Source organism: Opisthorchis viverrini, assembly GCF_000715545.1.
Source record: "Opisthorchis viverrini unplaced genomic scaffold opera_v5_10, whole genome shotgun sequence".
Classification (NCBI taxonomy): Eukaryota; Metazoa; Platyhelminthes; class Trematoda; order Opisthorchiida; family Opisthorchiidae; genus Opisthorchis; species Opisthorchis viverrini.
In genome coordinates, this window is record NW_008751666.1 from 329,400 (window position 1) to 348,793 (window position 19,394).

A 19,394-nucleotide genomic window follows, 5' to 3' on the forward strand; every position below is an offset into this window, starting at 1 on the left:
GAGTTTACTCAGTATGCTTTGAGGAAACTATTTAGTCGTGAAGGTGTACCAATTGTTTTGGTCACTGATAACGGCTCACACTTCACAGCGAAATCTCTCGAATATTGGTTAAAAGGACTTGGTTGTCGTCATTTATTTACTGCTCCCCGTCATCCACAGTCTAATGGACTTGATGAAAATTTTGTTCGAACATTGAAATCTGCCATCAATTCTATTTCCCCCGTTTCTTTCCATGATCTTGATCGAGGTATTGATAATTTCTTGATGCAGTACAGGAATGGTGCTCATTCAATTACTGGTAAGAGTCCAGCAGAGCTATTCAAATCGAGATCCTTACGCACGAACCTGGAATGCATTGGGACTGTCGACGTAACATTTTTCAAAGGTAACGATCTACGTCCAACTAGTGGTGTTGTTAGTGGGAGTAACGGGAATCGTATGGTCACGGTTCTTGGCCTCGAACATCTCTCAAGTCACAGACGGCATGTTGATCAGGTCGAATTCAATGCTAGAGGTCAGTTTGGCGACAACACGTCTGTTGCTTCAAACACCAATGACCTTTCTGATTCTTTTACAGATGGTTCTGATGAGCATGAAACAAACACTGAACCTGACAATCCGACGTTGAGAAGATCTGAACGTTTAAGGTTCCAACCTATTGGAGATTATAAACACCCGCACGCTCATTCAACGTGTGGTTGATGTGTTGAACATTGACTCTATTCTATTCATTCTGTTTAGTGTATTTTTATATGCCTTTGCGATGCGATGCGATTGATAGTACGCCCGCGATATACGAGAATATACGACATTCATTCGTCCATATTCGGACTTCTATACTACGCGTACGTAGTCAAGAAGATACCTGCCACTATTCTAATTATCACAAGATGGTTTTTGTAAAGGTCCCTAACGCCCATTCAGAAAGTGGGATTGGGAACTGCAAAGGAAGATACGTTACCAGTTAGAGGCTACGGTGAATATCTGACTACCGGCTGGGAACATGGACGGCTTTCTGATGCTGAATAGTCCGCGAAAAGAATTGCCAACTTATCTTAGAAGTTGTGTAAACCACAGGAACTAGTGGTTCGAAGCATCCACGTACAAATGATCGAAGGGAAATGTGAGGTCGTTTCACATGTTTGGACGATGAAGTAACCTCAGCATGGCGCAGTTACGACCTATGGCATTGCTTCATAGGAGTTGCACTGGATACATTTTGGGGACTTCCGTTAAGTTACACATGAAACAGTGCTTTTTATTCTGCCACAACCGGTGTTTCGGATTCACAGGAGGATTTCCTGGGATATGTGCTAAAACTCGGAGCAAGCTAAAGCCAACAGTACGGGCGTTCGACAAAAGCTGCTCTCATTTCTTTTTTGCTGAGATTGGCGAGCCAACCGTTCAAATCAATAGTTTGTTGAAACTTTCTCTGTGTGTTTTGACATTATGAAAACGTGAGAACGAACAATAATATATGGAATAGGGTCACCTGAGCATGAGTTCAGGATCAGTCGAGGAGAAGCAGTGTTAACCCACTACAGAAAGTGCGGTATGATGGCGGGATGAGAGTTGGGGGTTGCATTAGAAGAATGGCAGATGTGGAAGCGAGAGCTATCAGCTGTGCGATCTTAAGCCTCGTGGGGGGGGGCAGGGGTAGCAGAGTACGAGAGGATGATACTTGAGTGTGGGTTGAAGGATATATGTCCCTGTGGCAACGAGGAACAGTCATTCTTGCAGCCCTCAAGTAAATCATCATTAGAAACAGTTACATCGCATTATAGTGGAAGTCGTAGTCGTCCATGTATTCTGATAGTTTAGAGTGATGATGGTTGGCGAACTTCAGCATGAATGACAATTTTGAGAAGACCAAAACCCACACGACAGATACGTAAAAGAACCTCTGGGTAGCCTGAGACAGCAAACAGCTTCCATCATTCTATGTGTCGGAGATTCAAGGTTATTTTAGCTTCAACCGGGTGCTGAGGATTACAAAGATTCAGTTTACGGATGCAAGCACAGTAGCTGATAAGCAGTGTCCAAGAACGGGGCTTTTATTTCATGAGTACGTTACTGTGGTTGAGTATGGGATGTTAACAAGTGGCACTGAGGACGACAGGGCTGTTGTTTCTATCACACTACACGGTATAAATGACAGTTTGCAGAAGTGGAGTGAATTTAGGATTTACTGCTCCAAATGAGCAGATTCGGCACCAAGTACTGACGCCCCCATTCGGTTGTCGCTACGACTTCATTCATAGGCACACGTTTGAAGGCGCATTAAGTCGGTGAATGCTAGGGGTCATGTCTATGCCACATGATCCTATGAATGCTTTGTATACAGCTCTCATTAGCTTAAATTTCTCGATGTCCAATAATGAGCAGTATCACTAAATCCTGACATTACAACATCAGTTTACACACAGATCTTGCATTATCCACAGTGGGACTAGTTAGGCAAGTAACAAGCTTGCCTTTATAAAGATAGGACGTCCGAGCAATTCTACCTGAGATACAACCAAGGTCTTTTCATTTCAGGCTCATGGTCGAGAGATGTTCACTTGCGGAAAATGGTTGTATTACTCCATTCAAAAAATTAAGAAAATTCGCCAATGACAGCTTTATAATTTCTGAGCACGGTCATGACGACGAATACGCGCCGTCACTGGTTCGTGGATAAGGCCGTCAAGCATAATTAAAGCCTCATAATCAGCGTCGCGAATGGGTGTGCGTCTTGCAGGTAGGTAAATAGTTTTGTCACGGATGATCCAGCGACATTCGTGGGTCTCTATGCGTGGAAGTTAAACCCACAGGCTAGCTGCTGCCTATCTACCTGACAGAAAGTCAGTTCAATTAGTCATCACACACCTATTGATTACCAGTGAACCCCAACTTCCCAATAGCAAAAGCCGTTGAAGCGAAATCCTAAAAATCTTACTAAATTATTCATTGCGCTGTTTGCTTGTTTGTAAATCTAACGCCATCCTGGACAGCATGTCTATTTTTCTGTACGTAGCCTCCGTGTGCTGTGAAAAGTTTAGGGGTGGAAGCGCTATTAAAGACGATGGTGGACATCGATTTCCTAGCCTTGCAGCAGCCATTCGCGAGTCTCATGTACTAACTCTGGTGCGAAAACATTTCAGACCATCTTCGGAATCTATTACATGTGGGAACTATTCAAAAGAAGACCCCTGGACCAACATAATTGGATTGTTGTTTATTCGCTGACCTGGGCCAACGACAAACTATTTTAAAAGAACAATTGTTAGTGAGTCTGTTTCATCTGACCTCATTATTTTTGTATACCCAACCTAGCGTCATTATTTTAATTCTTTGCCACATACTCCTGATCAACTAACTTATTGGGTAGCCAGACAACTACAGAGCAACAACGCGGATAGCTATGATTACGGAGAGCAGTTGATGTCCGTTGAATTAGGCGATCATATACAGTTGACACTGATCATCGCCACTCTTAGTCACGAGTCTAGCAGTTAAGACAAGTAATCAACGTAAGTCACAGTGTTCCCCGTTATTATGATCAAACTCAACGGTTGGCCCAGTTTTCCGGCAGCATCGCTGTGAAGCATACCTAATCTAAATGACGTCGCCCTCTCCAAAGGGAGTGATATTCCATCAGGATGCCATTAATCCACATGCAGACATTGGAAACCCTGCCTCATCTCTGGATTGGTTGTGAATGTCTGGAAATGGAATCACCCACAAAGACTCGTACCGGCATCAGTAGTGCAGGACGCACCAATTTGTCGCCGACTATGTGCTGGAAGCCAGGCAAGCCTCACAATAACTGTGTTGTGCTAACGTGTGGTGAATAAAGATTCGAATTCGTTACGTTCGAAGACCATAACGCATACAAACGTTATATTGTTGGGGATGTCACTATCCTCAAAACCGTTTATTTTTCGAGTTATTGCTAAAGCTTTTTCTACAATTTTGAATTTTTGAATTTTACACCTTTTTTGCCATGTTGCACCCCAATCTAAAAAGACCGCACCCCTTTCCTATGGGCCAGCAAGGCTTTGTGTGCGCTAACTGATTTATCGCTTTCCAAGGTCGCCCGAAGTATAAATATGTGAAGTTGATCCCATCGTAAGTTGCCTTTGGTTGAGGCAGTAAAAGCCCTTCTCTGAAGGTCTAGTCTTCTGCTTTCTGCGCTAGGAGTGGTGAGGCTCACGTCATAACTGTGGATTTGTGCGCACGTTCTCGGGTCGCGTATAGCCACTGATCGTATTCGCTTCCATACGTAGCATATACATCCGTCCACCCAGAGGGAACTCGCATTGCATATTACGTGGATTTTATCTTTTGCTTGAGAGAGGCCTCCACCCAGGCTTTCATGGATTGGGTTTGTTACTATCGTTCGGCAGCTCCTGTTCACCTAAACGGATAAAGCGAAGAAAAGCGTGACTTCTCATTTTCTCAGCGCGGGGTGGTAATTTTCCCGCGCAAGGACTCAACTGAAAAAGTGTCTGAAGGTGCTTTGAATCGGAAACTAGACACAATATGAACAACCGCATGCGGACGGTTATTTCACGCGGCATTCACCGAAAATGATAAAAACTGTTGCTTGCTAAATGTGTGCTCCCTGAGCCTGGAAAACCTTTCACCATGACGCGGAATGCGTTAATTGAGTCAACGGTAAAAACGCCGTTTGCCAATCTTGTTCAGTTTCACGCGGCATTCACCGAAAATGATAAAAACTGTTGCTTGCTAAATGTGTGCTCCCTGAGCCTGGAAAACCTTTCACCATGACGCGGAATGCGTTAATTGAGTCAACGGTAAAAACGCCGTTTGCCAAGTCTTGTTCAGACAAGGCACAATTAAGTACCAGGTCCCTTGGAGGCGACGACATTCCATGGAAGATAGGACAAGCACCACACCATAAGTCTCATAATTAGCAGATTTAAGGCCGACAATAATCTTTGTAGCAGCCCACAGAGCGCACTCAATGAGGGTTACTTTCTTGTTGCGCCCCTAGTAGAAAAAGTGATGGCATATTCAAAGAGTGAGCCGTCGTAGGCCCCGTGGAATAAAGGCCATAAGGTGGAGGGGTAGCAAAATCATCCGCAGATCGGCGCACGAGACGAATTTCCTCTGTGCAGTGAGAAGGACGTATTTGAAGAGCCAGTTTCGGCATTTATCCTTGTAATGTCTTCTGGATCAATTTTCTTTTTAATTCGTCCGCGAAAAGTAAACGTGAACCTGAAAAAATTTCTGAAAGTCGTCCACACGGACCAAAAACGGAAGTTGTCACAAAACGCAGCCTTGAGATATTGTGCGAGCCTTACGGCTAACTCCGACGTGCAAAGTGTTGCCATCTTATTCTTAGTTGGGTTGCACCGCCCCAAGACCACTTCATCATCCACGTTCTTCACTCTTGGTCTCTGAAGCGATCAGGTACATATAAAATGTAAATTCCTCATTATATCTTGCATACTAGCAGTCACAGTTAGCGCCTGACGGCTGTTTTTCGCAATACACAATTCGTTTCTTGGAGCTGACAACAGTGATTTGGTAACTGGAGGCCCTTACTCTTATTTCAGTTAAACTACGGTTCGAATCCAGTACCTCTGAAGCTGTTGCCCAATTATTACTTGCTTACTTACTTATTACTGTCCCTGTTCACAGTAACTTCCTCTTTGCACAATGGAGACCTCATATTCGGATTCTTTTGGTAAGCTTAAGACCACGCCACGTAATTGCCCGTTCCAACCAGTTCAATGGCTAGCTTACATGCTAGCTACCACGGCGACAAAGTCCTTGCCTTCCCAAAATTAGGCACTTACTCTGGCCCATCTAGCGACTTGTTTCTGGGTCAGCAAACAAATCCACCATTTTCTGAGTCCATTCGGCGCGCTACCATCCGCTTTGAGATTTTTTGACACCGTTTTATCTCATGCCTTCTGGCACTCATCAGGTGATACTACTCTCATCCTTTCCTCATCCCTCCACTTCTCGAGCTTTAAACTTCGGCTCCAGTTGCCCAAGCGACCTGTACAACCGTTATTCATACAATCTGGATGGTCCCCGCTCCACACTCACATGGTTCTCCAACTGAAGGGAAATTAATCGTGGCTCTGCATCGGCCTGACCCCATCTAGTCAATCATCTAACCTAACCCAGATCCAGCTGCCACGGAAATGCCTATCCCCTCCCCGACTGTGACATCCCTGATGAACGTTACGGGGCTGTCCATAAACCAAGGTATGTTAGTGCAATGATGGCGTGGCACTGCCGTACCTACTGTGGCGGCACTCTTACAACTACTTTCTTCAGAATTGCGACCGCAACCTCCTTCCACTCGAGCCTGTAATTGCAAATATGAGCATATTTTTCACATGCCCTTAACCGCGTCTGGGACGAGTTCGTCTCCACCCGACGAAACATTCGTTTGGATTTGCCCAACCTAGACTTTGCTGCAATTTCGGTTTACCTTTTTCACAAGTTCTATCCCATACACGGTGTTTGTTTCGCCCTATGCATTAGCGCTATATCTCCCTCGAACCCATCCCTCGCGCTGACTAAAACAGTGGCGCATGTGGGTCTACCAAGTTTCAGGTTAAAACATTTTTGAGACAAAACTTGTCACTTGCTTCACTTTGAATTATCCCATCTCCACCTCGATCTTTGCTCGTTGTGACTGTGGCCATGTACTTAACCGCCTAAGGTTACTCGTGGCCAGCAATGCTTCTCGCTTTAAGTTCATATCAGCCGGCATCATCTTTGAACTGGTCGGACCTCATGCCTATTGTCTCAGCTACCCACGGTTTCTGCAACTGCGATGACTTTTCGTGTAATAAGCATGCCTCGTTGATTGTACCTTCCTCATAGTGTTGTTGTTGCCTGCCGCGCTCAGGTTATAACGACGCGACAATGCCTCAACCAGCATGCACCCTACAAATTGAGAAATGAACCTATTATTTTTTCATCAGGTATTGCCCACTGCTTATGACACTGTCCTCTTTTTTCGTGCAATCCTCAGTACCTGGAAGCCCCCCCCCCAGTAATGCTTTATTCTGACCGTAAACGTATGATCATACCTGATGGCATGCCACCCACAAGTTGGGAGTAGATATTATTATTAATATTATTATTGGAGACCAGTACCGAAGAAGTCAAGCCCACTTTGGCCGAGAATGTTCACGCTGAATTTCTACTCTAATCCCACAATACTTGAGCATGTGGAGTTTCGGATCATGTGGAACTTAAGTGCATGCCTTCGAGAAAGTCAAAAATATGGCATCTTATATGGATCCTTCGTCCACAACCGTCCATAACTATGGGTGTTATTCATGCAGGAGCGATTTGGTAGGGATCTGAGTTGCTCCAATGATAGTAATTTTTGGCGGTGGAGCGATTAAAATGGCTCACGTCATAATGCGTTCCACCACCCTGCAAGGTACCCTAGCGAGGCACATAGGCCTGCAGCTGCCGGGCGACAGTCTATCCAGAGCTTTGTGGACAATAGCTCATCTTCGAGCGGAGAGAAGGTTGCCACCGTTGAGCGACTGACGAAATACCCAGTAGAAATGTTTGCCAGCATGACTGATGTTTCATACAGGATCCTTGGATGGACAGTGTCTGACCCCAACGCTCGGAAGTGGTTCGTCTTGTGCATGGGTCAACGAATATCCACCTCTGTGAAGACGAAGACACCTAGAGGCAGCTAGCAGCTACGCCTTGACAAGTTTGAATTTAACAAGACCACTGTGGCAGAACATAGGCTTGCACAATGTTCTGTTTCTTCTGCGTCACATGTAGACATCTTTTGAAGAAATTTTTAGGATCTCATTTTCAGACTATGCTAAATCCTTCGAGGTAGCTTTTGTTCTATCCGATTGCCCGCCAGTTTCTTCAGGACGAAGGTGGCGCCAGCTCCACGAATCATTATTGCAATGGTCCTGTATAACTCTTCCATCGCAGCTGGTCACAGTTTTAATTTCTCAATATTCTGCTAATTTCTAGGAAGTCCCTACGGGATAATTTCTGAATCCCCGTCTGAGGTTCTGGATTTCTGATCCAGTGGCAGATGGAGCTTGTTTCACTTTTGTCGGCAATCAATGCCTGTCGCGGTTTAGTAGAAACTGCAATCTGGAGTCGCGGTCAACTGCGTCGGCATGCTGTTAAGGATCTACGAGATTCCACAACTACTATTGGTCATAGGCTGGGTTCTACTGAACTGTCGCTAAACGTAACCTTGTTTCGTGCTCCCCATGCAGAACTGTTATGGCCAAGCTTTCGCTGCTCTTGAAGTGATCCTCGGGTATGTGCATGAGCATAGAGTAGGCCTTTTGAATGCTGACAGCCTGCGCCAGGGGAATTGGTGACTGGAGGCCCAAATGTTCGCTCGCTGCCCTTTTCGCCTAATCGTCCTGCTTCGCGATAAAGACAACAGGGAGCGATTGTGCCACTTTCGTTGGCGTGGTAGTTCTGAAGAGCGACCTTCAGGCGATCAGCCTGCTGATCTCATGCGCCACTAAAGAGACCGTGGCGGTCTTCGTTGCCGCATCAGATAGCTGGGTAACCTTCTTTGCAGCCAACACACCTGGAACGGATAGCTGTAAGCATTGGTTTAGGGGAGAAACTTCTCTATGGACTTTCATCCAGGCCGCGTTGTTATTTGTGGTGTATTTTCCGGCTTAGGCAAACTGGTCAGGAGAGTTAGATAATTGGCTTATCTTCCCTTTGTGTAGATCAGGATGCCCGGTAGGCAGAATATTGGGTTCTACATCTAAAATACGATGGACAACCATTTCGTCCGTACTTGTTATGGTTCGCCGACAGCTGTGTAGCAGAGCAGCTTGCAGTAATTTGATTCATTGTTGAAATTAAGTGCGTGGCAGAAACGGAGTGCAGTTTGATAAAGTTTATCACCCAAAAGTTACGATAAAGTAGAAAATTTAACATGAAGATACGTGTTGACTCTGCAAATAGATTAAACAGCGAAAGAATCCTTTCACAAATTTGCAAGAACGAAAGCGAAACTGATTTCGAAACTGATCTCGATAATGTGGCGCTTACAGGACAATCGTTACGACTTTTTGGATAGCTGATGCCTGTGGAAATAAGAATTTCGCAGATAGGTATATTGGTGTATTCTCCGTTGAACCCACTAAGCCAAAAAATGAGGAATATTTCCGTACACTGAAAACTGATGGTAAATAATGATCAGTCAAATGGCTTCGAAATATCCATTGTTCAGCTTAAGGCGGAAGATAAGAACCGCCACTCAACTGCAACGTTTGAAGTGGCGTAACACGGTGTATGTGTAGGCGGCAGAGCACGCAGTGTGAGTATCAATCCCAGACACCGATGTAGACTGATGAAAAGAAAAAGCTGTCCATTGAATATCCACGTTATGATCTAGGAGCCAACTGTGAACCTAGGGTGGACAGCCCGGATTGTGAAAAACTTTTGAACTAATGATAATAATAATAAGGTTTATTCCCAACTTGTAAGTAGCATACCGTCTGGCATGGTCATAGTTTTACAGCCAGAATTGAGCATTACTGGGGGACTTGTGGGGGTGCGGATTACACAAAAAGAGGACAATGTCATAAACAGTGGGGAACACCCAATGGCATAGTAATAATTGGTTATTTCTCAACTTGTTGGGAACAATGGGTATGTGGTCCGACTAGTTCAAAGACAGTCAGGTGGCATGAACTAAAACTGAAAACCATTGCTGGCCATGAGTGACCTAGGGCGGTTAGGTGAATGGCCGGAGTCACAACGAGCAAAGGTGGGGACGGGGATGGGATAATTCAAATTTGGTGCACATGGCAAGTTTTGTCTCAAAGATGTGGTTTAATCTGAAAGCAAGCAGACTCACTGGTTGCACTGTTGTAGGGACGTCAGGTGCAGCGGAATAGGTTGTATGGGGGCAAGTTGCTAATACATAAGGGGACCCGAACTCCATATATGGATTTGAACTTGTGCAACAGGCAAGCCGAAATTGCAGCAAAAAAGCCAGGCTAGCCAAATCTGAGCGAAAATTCATTGGGTACGGAAGAGCTCATCCCAGGGGCGGGGCCAGATGAGAACTGCTCGAAGTTCTGGCTACAGGCTTGAGTCGTCGAGGGGCTGCGGTCGAGATTCTGGAGAATATAGTTGCGGGAGTGCCATCTCACTGGGGATGACAGTGCCATGCCATCATTGGAAATGAATGCTTCGGTTTATGGACAGCCCCGTAATGGTCGTCAATGGTCGGAGAGGGGATACGCAGTTGGTTGGGTGGCAGCTGGTTCTGGGAGAGACGAAGATTGACACAGGGAACCATGAATATGTAGGCTCACGGATAATTTCCATTTTGTTGGAGGACTATGTGAGTGTACACCAGGCAACTGCAGTCGAGGATTGAAACTTGGGAAGATAAGCGACTAGAAAGAAATAGAATGAAAGCAGTAGCGCGTGGCGGGTGTTAGGAGGCATGAGATACAAGGGCACCGATAGAAAAAATCTAAAAAGGGATGACAGCAGGCTAAATTGACCCAAGAAAGGTGGATACGTTGCTGATCTAGAAGCCAAGTACCAGTTTGACCAGAGTGGGTGCCCCGTTTTAGGTGAAAATTTTGTCGTCGAGGTAGCTAACTGTTGGACTAGTTGGGAACGAACGGTATTTTTTGCTCACCAAATCGTCATGAAATCGGGTCCTTGTTGTGCAGAAAGAGGGGTTGATGTGAGCAGTGACAGTGGACAAGTAAAAAGCGGACAAGCAACAGCTTCCCAGGTAATTGATAAGAATCGTAGCTGAACTGAGTTCTACCACATCAGCCTAACAGGAAAGTAAGATTAAGGATCACCAGTCACTGAGTCAATGCTGTCAACTCCAGAAAACGAATGGTGCATGGCAAAAGGACGGCCATTAAGAGCTAGCTGCGACTGCTTGTAGTCAGGAAATCATAAGTTATTAGCATTTTGTGCATATGATTGCTCTAGATGACAAGACGAAATTACATGCGTGCTATGTTTGAGTGATGAAGCTGACTAGGGGTGGTGTGAGCCCACTAAGACGAGAGTGGCAACACCTTGCACGTCGACGTTATCCATGGGCCTCACGGGTACTCTCAGGCTACTCCATACATGAATGTTATTTGATATTCTTTTTCATTATTATTTTAGAACAAACTGACGGACAGCTGTCGTCCGCTTGTATTTCTTGGTGTTGTGGGACAAGTGAAAACCGGAACGAGGCCAATCCAGCTACAGACGAACTGCAACGCTGCTCTTTTTTGGTTATCCTGAAATAGAGGCCAGGCTCAGAACCACCGGTGATGGGCGATACACCCGTGCTACTGGAGGGGTGGCGAGTATACGAACGCAACGTAACAGGGCGACCCTCCCTGCAGGGCGTACCCGTCCACCACACGAGGCTTTCATCCCTCGCGTATGCCACCAGATCTCCAAGGTGGAAAGCCATCCAAGCAGTCATAAATGCGGTTTGTGCATTAATAAATGACTCCAGCCACCAGATATTGTACCTGTCGGGGAGAAGCCAGGCCCAATTTTTCTCAGAAACAGTCGAATTTTTCATAATCCGGTGATCGAAACGAGGTTGCTTTAAAACACGCCCGATCATTTCTTTCAGCAACTTCCAGGAGCTCGTTAAGGTTTGGTGCCAGTAATGAATCTGGCAAACTAGCTGGCGGTGGTCTTAGCTTTTAACGGATTTACGGACTGACACACAGGATCGAGGCTTATTCCCAAGTTTTTCGGGTCGGTTTTATTCGTGTCGTTCAGCAGCTCTCGTCCATTTGAAGGGCACAAGTGAAAAAGTAATGTAGCCCTGTCCTGCAAGATCCCAGCGCAGGCCAGTATGCTTGCCAGTGCGTTGACTAGCATGAATAATTGTCTGATAGTACTTTGAGCGGGGTTCTAGGAGGAGCTTGAACAGCCGTCGTAGGAAGGTCGTTCCGCGCAGTTACTACCCGAAATGAGAAAACTTTTGACCAGTGACGATACCCAAGGTAAAAGAGGTCATGCACCGAGAGACGCGTTTCGTAGTCCACGGATTTACGACCGGCAACCATTTTCATGGCGTCTTGCTGGACACGCTCGATGAGGGTGACGTCTTTCGTGTATTCTGACTAGACCACTTAGCCGGCATATTCAAGGTGCAGTCTTACGTAGGCCCCATGGAGTATTTGGGAGTCCATGTGAGAAATGCGGGAGAGTGTGCGATGGACCATCCGTAAAACAGCGAACGCCCTGTGAGCTGACTTCTCATGGTGCAGCAAGAAAGCCAATTTTGGAGTTTGGCACCTATTCTCGTGATGTCTTCTGGTCTTTTCTCACTATTCGTAACAAAGGTATTCGCTGAGTTTCCTCCAAATGACATGTGGACACACTTTTTGTCATTCAGAGAAAGGTGACTGTCCAACGACCACTGCGTTTTAGCGTCTACATCCATTCAAAGGGCACTGGTACTGGAACCCCAGGATGTCACATCATCCGCAAAAAGTAAACATGGACTTGTAAGAACATCTACAAGGTCGTTGACCTACATCAGAAGCAGCAGAGGCTCCAGAAAGTGGTCTTGAGGAGCTCCAAAGCAGATCGCTGCCGGAGAAGGTCAGGTCGGCACTGCTTCCACAGGATTGTTTTGTTTGACACTAAAGTCTTATCGCGGATAAAAATTTCCCCCAAATTCCGCAAACTTCGAGATTGTGGGAAAACGGGACGGGTGGCACTTGATCGGGTGATTTGAGTCAGGCTGTCCATAAATACAAGGATGTTCGTCACGCGAGAACGGTTTTGGGGAAATCTGTGTTGAGCTGGAGGTAGCAAGTTGTTGGATTAAGATGACTCAGGATAGATTCCTTCAGAATGAGTTTCGTCATTTCGCATGGTACGCTAGTAAGGTTTGTAGGCCTGCAGCTGCAAGGCGATAGTCAGTCACCAGTTTTCTAGATTGGCATAACGGTCGCCTCCTTCTAACCAGGGGTAAGGCGGCCTTCATAAAGCGATTAACCAAACACCCTGTAGAAATGATTTGCCAGTTTAAACAACGTTTCGGTCAGGATATTTGGATAGACCTATTCGAGTCCCAATTCGCAGGGTTGATCTATGGTACGCTAGTAAGGTTTGTAGGCCTGCAGCTGCAAGGCGATAGTCAGTCACCAGTTTTCTAGATTGGCATAACGGTCGCCTCCTTCTAACCAGGGGTAAGGCGGCCTTCATAAAGCGATTAACCAAACACCCTGTAGAAATGATTTGCCAGTTTAAACAACGTTTCGGTCAGGATATTTGGATAGACCTATTCGAGTCCCAATTCGCAGAATGGGTTGATCTTGTGCAACAGCTGACCAAGGACTTCCACCTTGAAAACCGATTCCGTTAGAAACCTTTCGTAGATACGCCTTGACAAGGTTGGTTGTGGCTAAGACGCCGGGGCTGAATATAGACCTGCCTAGTGTTACTTATAGAACCCGGATACAATTTCTGGGACACTCCTCGATTCCCCGTGTCCAGTTTTCAAAGGATAAAACAGAAGGCTTGTTTCTGCAGCGATACCTTATTAATTTGAACAGCACAATCCTGTTTATCCTGGTTAGATCTAGAATGGTGTTTTGTTTCCGTATGCCCCATTGGCGGATTTCCTATTTACGACGGTTCCGCATTTTATGATATGCCAGCTCATCTTTTGAGTCCCCGGTAGTCAATATTTTGGAAAAGACTTGGGACTTTTTTCTAGAAGCCGCCGAATCCCTTTAGGTAGCTTACAGCCCATCTGACTGCGTGCCGGTTTTTTGGGACGAATATCGCGTAGGCCTCGTGAACTTCTTGGACAATGGTCCCATACAAGTTCTCCACTGAAGGTGGACCCAGCTTGACGAATTCAAGATGAGTGTTCCTGAAATGTCTGCACGGAAGAAGTTTAAAATCCGCGTTTGATGTTCGGTATTTCAGGCGCAATAGCAGATGAAATCAAAGCTTAGCACAGGTGGTCGCTATTTTCAAGTGGAACAATAATTATCGCCTGATCAACGAAGCCTTTTCGTTAGTGATGACCGAATCCAGAAGGAATGGTAGTTGTCCTGCGTGGTATCTTGTGGGCGCGACGTCCAAGGCTCCGAAGAGGCCCGTGAGGCATAATGGTCTGCTCCTGTCTTCGTCGTTCCGAGAAATACTTTTCATTTGCGTGGACCCATATTCTTTGGGGAACGACGTTTCATCCCGTGGGCAAAACGTTCGACCACTGCTACTTGTAGTTCCTTCAGTATCGCCTTTTGATCGACCAGATTTACTGTTGAACGAGGATTTGAGACAAACGTACACCTTTTGGTTTCTTGGGCATTTTCGGGTGGTTTGACCAAAACGGTGTCACCGAGAGACCCTGACTGCCGGGCAGCAGCACCGAGAGGTATTTTTTGGTGACGCTCACATAGGGCTCGTTTTCTTAAAGGACTACACCTTAAGGCCAGGCAGCTGTTTTCTGATTTGGCGAATTTCATGCGATTTTTTTAGCTGCACTTGTCTTTCTTCCGTGTTTGTGTGAATTCTCGAGTCTCCCACGATCAGTGTGACCAACCGGGTGTACGAGGGATTTCCCTGTTCGATGTGGTCAGGTTTGTGGTTTTGGCGTCTGGGCCCTTGTCTATGACTGTGTCCACAAGCAAAGAGGCCATTGTGGACGGATTGTGGCTAAGGCTTCCCATTATCTCGCGGAATTTTCCGATGTTGAGGTCGATATATGAGGCTGGATTGCTTGTAGGCTTCGCCTACTGTCTCCGCCCATCTGGCTATAAAGACCGCCACAGCGTCTCTAGTGGACAGGCGCCGGAAGCCAAATTTTTTAGCTGCACTTGTCTTTCTTCCGTGTTTGTGTGAATTCTCGAGTCTCCCACGATCAGTGTGACCAACCGGGTGTACGAGGGATTTCCCTGTTCGATGTGGTCAGGTTTGTGGTTTTGGCGTCTGGGCCCTTGTCTATGACTGTGTCCACAAGCAAAGAGGCCATTGTGGACGGATTGTGGCTAAGGCTTCCCATTATCTCGCGGAATTTTCCGATGTTGAGGTCGATATATGAGGCTGGATTGCTTGTAGGCTTCGCCTACTGTCTCCGCCCATCTGGCTATAAAGACCGCCACAGCGTCTCTAGTGGACAGGCGCCTAAGGGAAGCCAAATTGATAATCTGGGTGTCATTCTCTGGAAAAACCACGCCAGCGAAGCTGCCACAATCGATCCTTAGCAACGTCCTCACCAAGCCTGATAAATCGCTACACGCAGAATGGCTACTCCAGAAGGCAATAAGCGAACTCTTAAACTTCTAATCACACTTTCTTCCCCATCTGACGTACAGGAGATCTTGGAGCGGGCTGGCAGCATTCAAAAGGCCAACCCAATGATCGGGCGCCTATCTGAGGATCGCCCTCTAGACAAGCGAAATCTTAGTTGCAGCAGGTCAGGGATGGTGGCACGGAACAGGCTTCCGTCGGGCACCAATTAAGCCAACCCCAAACTCATGACCAAATCTATTGCGGTCATACCCCCTTGTGCTCCCAAATAGCGTACGTTCATTTAACCGCCAGGCCGTCTTACACGCGCTTATTTCGCCCTGAAAATGTTTGTGATTCGTCTCTACTGGACAGGCGCTTAAGGGAGAACAGATCGATAATCTGGGGTCACGCCAGCGAAGCTGGCACAATCGATCCTCAGTAGTGTCCTCACCAAGACTGATCAATCCCTCCACGCAGAATGGTTATCCCAGAAGGGAAGCAAGCGAACTCTTGGGCTTATAGTCATTCTTTCCTCCCCATATGCGGGCTGGCACCATTCAAAAGGCCAACCCAATGATCAGGCATCTATCTGAGGGTCGCCCTCGAGGCGCGCGAAAGCTTGGTCACAGCAGATCGGAGGTAAAAACACGAAACAGGCTTCCGCTAGGCACCAACTCAGCCGACCCCAAGCTCATGGCCAGGCCGATTGTGACCATAGTCCCTTGTGCTCCGAAAGCAGGCCAACGAAACTAGCCTCGTCTCTGGACAACAGTTTTTATTCGAGCATCACAGGCCTCTCGCCCAACAAAGGCAGAGATGCCCTGGAGGATGCAAACCTCACAAGCAAGCCCAAAGTACACAGAGTTATCAATGCTTATCTTCGTAAGAGACGACACAGGTGCAGCCATGAACTCCTCGCCAAAGCCATAGCCTCTGACCACGGCTAAGTCAGATGTGCGGGGAGAAGCAGCGAAGCCAATCTCCAGCTCCACTCCGTCAAAAGCGACCTCTCAGCTTGCTCGTCGCCCAGGAACCTGACAACCAAAGCCATAAACATTACTACAGCCAACCGGAAAACCCCTAGAAAATGCAGTGGGCCACGCTGATCGCAGGCGGATCGGGTGTCTACACAAACGCGAAAGAAGAGCGACTGCAGCTAAACAAGCCACATAAAGTTCGCCAGATTAGAAAATTGCTGGCTGGCTTCAGGGTGCAGTCCTCCGCGAAAACGAGCCTCCTGGAAACGCCACCAAATTCATTAATTCTTGGTGCTACCACCCAGCGCTCAGGGCCTCACAGAGACACTCTTCCGCTCAAACCGCGCCAAAACACCCGAGAATCCAGGAAGGCGAAAGCTCGCCGCAAATCTTTGATCAACCTCAAATCTGGTCGAGGAAAAGTAGATGCGTAAAGAACTACGAGCAGCACTGGCCAAAATTTTCGCACACGGGGAAAAAACTCCGTCCCCCAAAGCCAAAAGGCTCGAGCAAATCAGGGTTCCCACGGAACGCTAAAACCCTCGCAAGCGAAAAGAACCCCCAGAAACACGAACACAAGAAGAAGACGACATCGACCCAGGTGCCCTTTTGGAGCCTTGAACTCAAACCCGATGCACAACTATTAAGTCTGCCAACCTCCCTGGCCACTCAACTTTCGGCTCCTCAACCTCGGAGGTAGCAGAGACAGTGTTGAAATGCTTGTCAACAAACTGCCTCAAACGTTTTAACAAAATCGGCGGTGTTGAACAGTCAGCTTGCCCTGAACAGCCGTCCATATTCGCACTCACAGAGACCTGGCTCACACCAGATGTCTCTCACGCGGAGGTCTCGATAGACGGTTACTCTATTTTTCGAGCCGTCTCAAAACGAGGGAGGGTAGATGGGGTTTCTCTGTGCTTACGTGCGGTCTACTTATCCCGATTGTCCTCTCCGATACCACCCTTGGACCATTTCGCGATGCACCGTGGGTCCAAATCCAGCTGCGCGGATCCGATTCTCTCCTGCTCGGTGTGGGCTACCGTAGCCCCTCGAGTCTCACTGAAGATGACCGATTCCTCAAACAAACCCTTGGGTAACTATCCTCCAACTACCACTTCATTCGGCTCCTGCTGGTAGGTGAATTCGGGGCCTTAAAGGCCTGTTGGATGGAGCTCCAGCGCGTGCAATCAGGCGGACTTTTTGCAGCGGCGCTGACTGTAGACGTTTTACAGAGAGCTTGGACTCATCATGTCATTGCACCCATCAGAAGCCACGCAGGCCAATTACCATCCGTCTTGGATTTGGTCATCACTAACGAAAGACATTTCGCTGATCAAGTAAAAATTACCGCTCACCTGGGACATAGCGATCTGTGCTAAGCTTTGATTTCATCTGCTATTGCGCCTGAAATACCGAACATCAAACGCGGATTTTAAACTTCTTCCGTGCAGACATTTCAGGAACACTCATCTTGAATTTGCCAAGCTGGGTCCACCTTCAGTGGAGAACTTGTATGGGACCATTGTTCAGAAAGCTCACGAGGCTGACGCAACTTCCATCCTAAAAAACCAGCACGCACTCGGATGAAACGCAGCCTACCAAAAAGGATTCTGTGTTTTCTGAAAAAAAGTCCCAACTCTTTCAAAATGGTGACTACCGGGTACGCAGAAGACGAGCTGGCATTTCGTAAAATGCGGACCCGCTTTAAATCAGAAATCCGCCAATGGAACGTACGAGAACAAGCCACCATTCTGGACGTCGCTCGAACGATCAAAAACGTCGTGTGCAAATGCATGAGGCATCGCCGCAGAAACAAGCCATCCGCGCTTTCCTTGAGGGACAGAAACGGAGAACGGACGAATCACCCAACAGTGGTATCTGAAATATAAATATAACACTATGCCTGTGTATACTCAGCCCCGGCGTCCTCGTCGCATCAACTCTTGTCAGGGCGTAACTACAAACAGCCTCTAACCGACTTGGCCTTCACGGTGGAGGACATTCGTCAACTCTTGCACAAGATCAACCCATTCTACGCATTTAGGCCCGACGGGGTCCATCCAAAGATCCTGAAAGAAACGTCCACCACACTGGCAATTCATCTACATCTGGTGTTTCGTCAGTCGCTTGACGAAGGTCGCTTTCCTTCTGCTTGGAATGAAGCGATTGTCACGCCAAACTACGAAACTGGTGACCGACTATCGCCTGGCAGCTATAGGCCCATAGGCTTCACTAGCATGCCGTCCAAGGTGATAGAACGCAATCTGAAGCGAGCTATCCTAGATCACCTTACTTTCAGCAACCTGATTTCTCCAGCTCAACACGGATTTCTACCAAACCCGCTCTTGCGTGACCAACATGCCCGTGTATATGGCCAACTTAACCCAAGCCAAGGACGAAGGACTCATATCGGATGCCACAATTTTCGACTTCTCAAAAGCACTTGATAAGGTGCCACACGTATCGCTGCTCCACAAGCTCGAGTCTACCGAGATTTAGGGTGGAGTCTTTCAGTGGATCAGGGCGTTCCTATCAGACAGATCATTCCGAGTGAGAATAGGCTCAACCTACTCCTCTCCAGCGCCGGTCTCCATTGAAGTTCCTCAAGGCTCCGTCCTGGGACCAGTGCTGTTTCTGATCTACGTCAACGCCCCCCCCCCCCATGTTATTGCAAGTCCATGTCTAATTTTTGCGCCCGACTTGGAATCCTGGGGTAACAATGCCAGTGCCCTCCAGATGAATGTAGACTACAAAGCAGTGGTCGTTGGACGGCACCTTCCTCCGAATGATGTAATTTGCGTCCACATGTAAGTTGGAGGAGACTCAGCGAATGCTTCTCTCATGCATGATTAGAAATAACCAGAAAACATCATGAGGATAGACACCAAAAGTGTTAGGCTATCCGGGTCTCCTCAAGCTTGTCCTTCCCACTGCATCATGAGAAGTCGGCCCAAAAGGCATTCGCCATTTTACTGATGATCCGGCGCACCTTCCCCCGTATTACCCGCATGTACTTCCAAATATTCTATGGGGCCTACGCCAGACCGCTCCTGGAATACGCCAACAAAGTTGTCCACTCAGGACGCACGAAAGTCCTAACCCTCATTGGGCCTGTCCAGCGAGCCGCCAGGAAAATGGTTGCCGGTCATAAATCCGTAGACTACGAGACGCGTCTCG

At 47.2% G+C, this 19,394-nt stretch overlaps 1 protein-coding gene across 1 annotated transcript in view; it reads left to right on the forward strand.

Moving 5' to 3' along the window:
- T265_00946 (hypothetical protein) overlaps positions 1-16,187 on the forward strand; it is a gene marked incomplete at both ends in the record, with an annotated part of 33,615 nt that extends 17,428 nt beyond the window's left edge. Inside the window, 2 exons of the mRNA XM_009164861.1 lie at positions 160-514; positions 16,033-16,187. Coding sequence (XP_009163125.1) covers positions 160-514; positions 16,033-16,187 — 510 coding nt within the window. The remainder of the gene's footprint in view (positions 1-159; positions 515-16,032) is intronic.
- Between the last annotated feature and the right edge of the window lie 3,207 nt (positions 16,188-19,394).